Here is a 4,600-nt window from a genome sequence, read left to right as displayed (position 1 = left end):
CATTGTAAATTGACAGTCATCACACCCAGCTAGCTGGGTTGTGGCAGATAACGTGACATGACGGGTGTAGAGCACGTGACCTGCTCCTTTCCCGTCACTCCCCAACATTACTGGAATAAGCCCCGTCCTCCTCGGCTCTGGAACTTGCACGAATCTCTGCACGTCCCCATCTGCCTGTACTCCTGCAGCTCATTTCCGCTCATTTTCTGCTGACTCTGGACTTTTATTCTTCTTTCCTTTTTGTCATCTCCTCTTCCACCCCAAGAACGCATCCAGGGTATTCTACTGTGCCCAAACCCCCACGTCCCCTTGCCATCGTCCTCCCCGGCCACTGAACCCAGCAGTGTGTGCTTTGGGAGGGGCATGAGAGACACAGCAGCCTCCCTGTCCTTCCCCAGCCTGGCATGCAATGGACATGGTCCCTGTGGTGCCCAGGGGACCCCCTCCCCGCCCTGCCTCCCCCAGCCCCGCGGGCAGGTACTACCTGCAGCCGCACTCTGCCACGCTCATCCCCTCATAGTGGTACTTGAGGGTGGGCACCCCCATGTCGTCCTTGTAGAGGACGGAGATGGGGCTCAGTTTGGTGGGCACGCAGCAGGCCTTGCCCACCTTCGTGGGGAACTTGAGGTGTACCAGGGTCTGCACAATGGCGTGCTTTGTGGGTGTCACGTCGTCTGCCAGGGGAAAGAAGCAGCTGCCTTTGCACTCGTAGGCATCGTACTCCTTGGGCGCAATGATCCAGCTGTCCCAGCCAATGTCCTCGAAATTCACCCGCAGGGATGTCTTCTGACAGTGGCTGCTGGCTCCTATGCTCCTCTTCCGTCTGGCCAAAGACGACCCTGTGGCCACGCGGCCGTCCACGTCCTCCCCCGGGCTGTTGCTCCCCGCTGCCTCTGCCGAGCCATTTGCGGACAGCTTTGTGAGCATGCTCTCCTGCTCGTGGCCGATCATCTCCCTGAGCTCCAGCCTGGTCTCCCTGGTCCCGTTGCTGCGGTCGTTGGAGAAGACGACGAAGAAGGGCAGGTTTTTGGAGCCTGGGGGTACGCTGATGTCCAGCTTGCCGCAGCCCTTCCTGTGGCTCTCCACCGTCACTTCCAGCTTGTTCTTGCTCCTGCTGGAGTCCACCCTGACCCACCGCTTCACAGCTCTGGACACCTCCAAGGTCTCCCAGCCCTCGTCCCGAATGTCCTGGGACACCAGGAAGGTCTTGGTTCCCACAGCACCGTCCCAGGCATCTGCTCCGTCTAGCACGTCATAAATGATCATGTTTCCTTTCAGCCCAAGAGAGGAGTCCATGTGATTTTGACAGGAGACGTAGAGTCGGAGCTCGGCCCTGGTGATCTGCTCGTGTCTGGGAATGGAGAGGTTGAAGAGCAAGATGTGTTTCTGGAAGGGGAAGTCTTCTGTGGCAGGTACGGAGATGACATCTGCAATGCAAACACATGGGGATGGTCATCACCGGGAGGGTCCATTTTCATGACACCAAAGCTGAGTCTCATATTCTGAATGAAAGGGCATCAGGTTTCTGTCTCACTTATCTCTGTTTGATTTCACTTAAGCTAAGAAAGAAGAGTATTTTGAAAGGTACATTCAGGACCTTCCAAAGAAAGGCAGAGGCAGGAGAGGCCTCCAGCTGGGGTGACAGTTCCTCCTGTTCATTAAGCATCTATTGCATGCCAGGAATTACACTAGGAGCTTTGCAAAATATATTTTACTTTAATCCTCACACTCACCCTGGGTGGATCTAATTATTACTCCACGTATACAGATGTGGAGACCAGGATTCAGGGCATTTAATTGCCAAAGTGCACGCAGCAAGTGACTATCCTCGCATAAAGAAAACAAAAGCAAAAGTGCACTTTCTGCCTTAGTGTGAAGATTCTGAGTGTATGAATTTAAAAGACGGATCCTAGGAGGAAACAGTGAAAGTCTAATATTAAGACAATTTAACAAATCTCAGTATCTAAACAGTGTAGAAATCATTTGGAATGGTAACTTCCAAGCAAAGTGAAAGTGATTGATTTTTTCAGGGTTTGAGGAAAAAGAAATATTAGCCTCAGTTGCTGTCATGTCAGGCAAACATGGGACTTGTCTTTTAGCCACACAATTGTCTCAGTTTCCCACTTGTCCTGGGCTGACACTTGGCCTTTAGCACATTTCGACTCTACCATGAGGGAAGGAAAGATGCATTTTTTGAGCACCTACTATGTGCCACCATGAGTGGAGACCTTGTGCTGTCCCCAAATCCGGGAGCCAGGTCTGGTGCCAGTTCTGACTCTGCCCCACACTAGGTTTATTACCTTGGAAAGTCCAGAGTCTCTCTATGCCTCAGTTTCCTCATCTGTAAAATGGGGCTCATCCTACCAGCCTCCTGGAGTTGGTGTGAGGCTTGGACAGGTGGCACACGGAACTTACCAGATACAGTCCCTGACTCACAGCAGATGCTCCATCAGTATTTCTGTGTCCACCCCCCAGACCCTCTTGTGCACGCCCCTGCATGCAACAAAGCACATGGCCTTTCCCTCAGGCTCTCTGTGGTGCCCTCACCCAGCCCTGACTCACAGCAGATGCTCCATCAGTATTTCTGTGTCCACCCCCCAGACCCTCTTGTGCATGCCCCTGCATGCAACAAAGCACATGGCCTTTCCCTCAGGCTCTCTGTGGTGCCCTCACCCAGTGTGGATATGCCATTCTAGCTCCTGGAAAATGTGCCAAGCTGCCATGGCATATTTGAACAGTGTGAACCGTGTGCTCTTGACCCGAGGTGCTCTTCCTGAGGCATGCCTTGATGGTGGCTGTGGGAATGCAGTCAGGTGTCTGAAGAACAACCACCCTCCCTTCCTGAGCTGCACCCATGGGAGTACTGGGATTGGATCAAGGTTTCCTAGGACACACATGCTGCTGTGGAGTGTGTGGGGCTGTCATTGAGAGCGCTGCAAATACTGGACTCCCAGGCCTGCCTGGCACAGACCTGCCCCATGTGCTGATGACCTGCAGCTTAAATTTTTTCAAAAAATGAAGCCAGGGTCTTAAGAACCAGGCAAGTTCACATAAAACCCAGATTTTCCTTCTTCTTTTGGATAATCAGAAAATGTGGCATTGCTGGACATGCATGGTGCCTGCAGCATTGCTCTGTGGGCCGGGCAGGTCTGGCCTGGCTGAGGTGTGGAGCTGGGCCCCTTAGGCATTTGTGGGTCTCAGAGGCAGGAGGGAGAGGCCCTGTGCTCCTGGCGGTTCAGCGGGTGACTGCAGGCACAGGAAAAGCCGGTGCTGCGCAGATAGGGGGGCCTGGGTGAGAATCCAGTTGCCAAAAACTTACTACGTGACCTGAGCACATTCCCTTAGTGGCTACAAGCTTTGACATCGCTGTTCGGAGACTCATCCTGTCTGTGTTGTGTGACAGTGAGTGAGTTAGTGGACATAGGCCGTGAGTCGATGTTTGTTATCTTCTAGTCCTCTATGTCAGGGGCATATGTGTTGCAGAAATAATCAGATGCTCCTCCAATACTGCTCTCATCAGAGGATTTTATGTGAGTTTTAAAATCCTTTTCATAAAAGAGAAATAGACATTCTCTCAAAGTTTAAAAATATACTAGTTAGTTGGGGGCAAACTAAGTTGTCTGTTTCTAGGTAGGAAGGGAAGAGGGGGTGTGGGGGTGGGAAGGGACAGAAGGGAGCTGGCATCCCCAGGCACCCACTGTGTTCAATGTGGCCCGGGGCCCGGGGACAGACACTCCCCCAGAGCAGAGCTGTCCAGGAGAACTTTCTGTGATGATGGGATGTTCTGTGATCTGCACTGTCCTCTAAGGAGCCCTTAGCCACACATGGCAGCTGAGTACTTGAAATGAAGCTGGTGAAACTAAAGAACTACGTTTTCATTTTATTTCATTGTAATTAACTTAAAGGGAAACTTGACAAGCCTCATGTGGCTGGTGGCCACCGCATTGGGCATTGCAGCTGAGGACTTACAGGTCCCACCCCAGGGCGCCCTGGTGCAAGCCGACTCTACCTTCCACGCTGAAGCTCCGCACGATGTTGGAGGCCGGGGTGGACGACTTGTCACTGGTGTACCTGTTGTACAGGTCGATCATGTACTGAGGTGGCTCCACTCTGGTTTTGTCCTGGGAAGGGACCCCGCTCAGGTTGAGGTTGCGCAGGAAATCCACCTTCATGTTCTCCAGGAACATCTTCAGGTCGAAGGTCCCCTCCTGCAGCTCTCCTTGGGGCTCCCCCAGCGAGCCGTGGACGTTTCCCCCAGCAGACGCCCACCCCCAGCTCTGCAGCGGCTTCCCCTGTGCAGAGCAGGCCAGCAGGGACAGCAGCAGTGAGGCCACCCACAGCGCCCCGGGGCACATCTTGGGCCGGCGCTCTTGCCCTGGAGAGGAGACTGCAGGTCTGTGGTTGTTTAGTGGGCACAGGGAGGGGCACAGGGAGGAGCCCGGGAGGAGAGGGCCCGCATCATCCTGCTGACCACGGCAGGGAGCTCCCTGGCTGGTGCACTAGCTCCCACCCCCGTCCCCGGACTGTCCCACTTGCTTATCTGGCCCTTGATGCTGCACTCCGACCTCTTATCGGAGGGAGCTCTCCGTTAATGAAGGCT

General features: G+C 53.8%; 1 protein-coding gene across 1 annotated transcript; it reads right to left on the bottom strand.

Moving 5' to 3' along the window:
• Positions 1 to 480: 480 nt before the first annotated feature.
• Positions 481 to 4,355, bottom strand: GDF2 (growth differentiation factor 2). Its single transcript, XM_008586707.1, has 2 exons — positions 4,010 to 4,355; positions 481 to 1,427 (listed from the first exon to the last, which is right to left on the bottom strand). Exons 1-2 carry the CDS (start codon positions 4,353 to 4,355, stop codon positions 481 to 483), a joined length of 1,293 nt encoding a protein of 430 aa, XP_008584929.1.
• Positions 4,356 to 4,600: the final 245 nt, after the last annotated feature.

Source organism: Galeopterus variegatus, unplaced genomic scaffold (assembly GCF_000696425.1).
Source record: "Galeopterus variegatus unplaced genomic scaffold, G_variegatus-3.0.2 Scaffold4086, whole genome shotgun sequence".
NCBI classification, from domain to species: Eukaryota; Metazoa; Chordata; class Mammalia; order Dermoptera; family Cynocephalidae; genus Galeopterus; species Galeopterus variegatus.
This window is presented reverse-complemented; position numbering and strand designations above follow the sequence as displayed.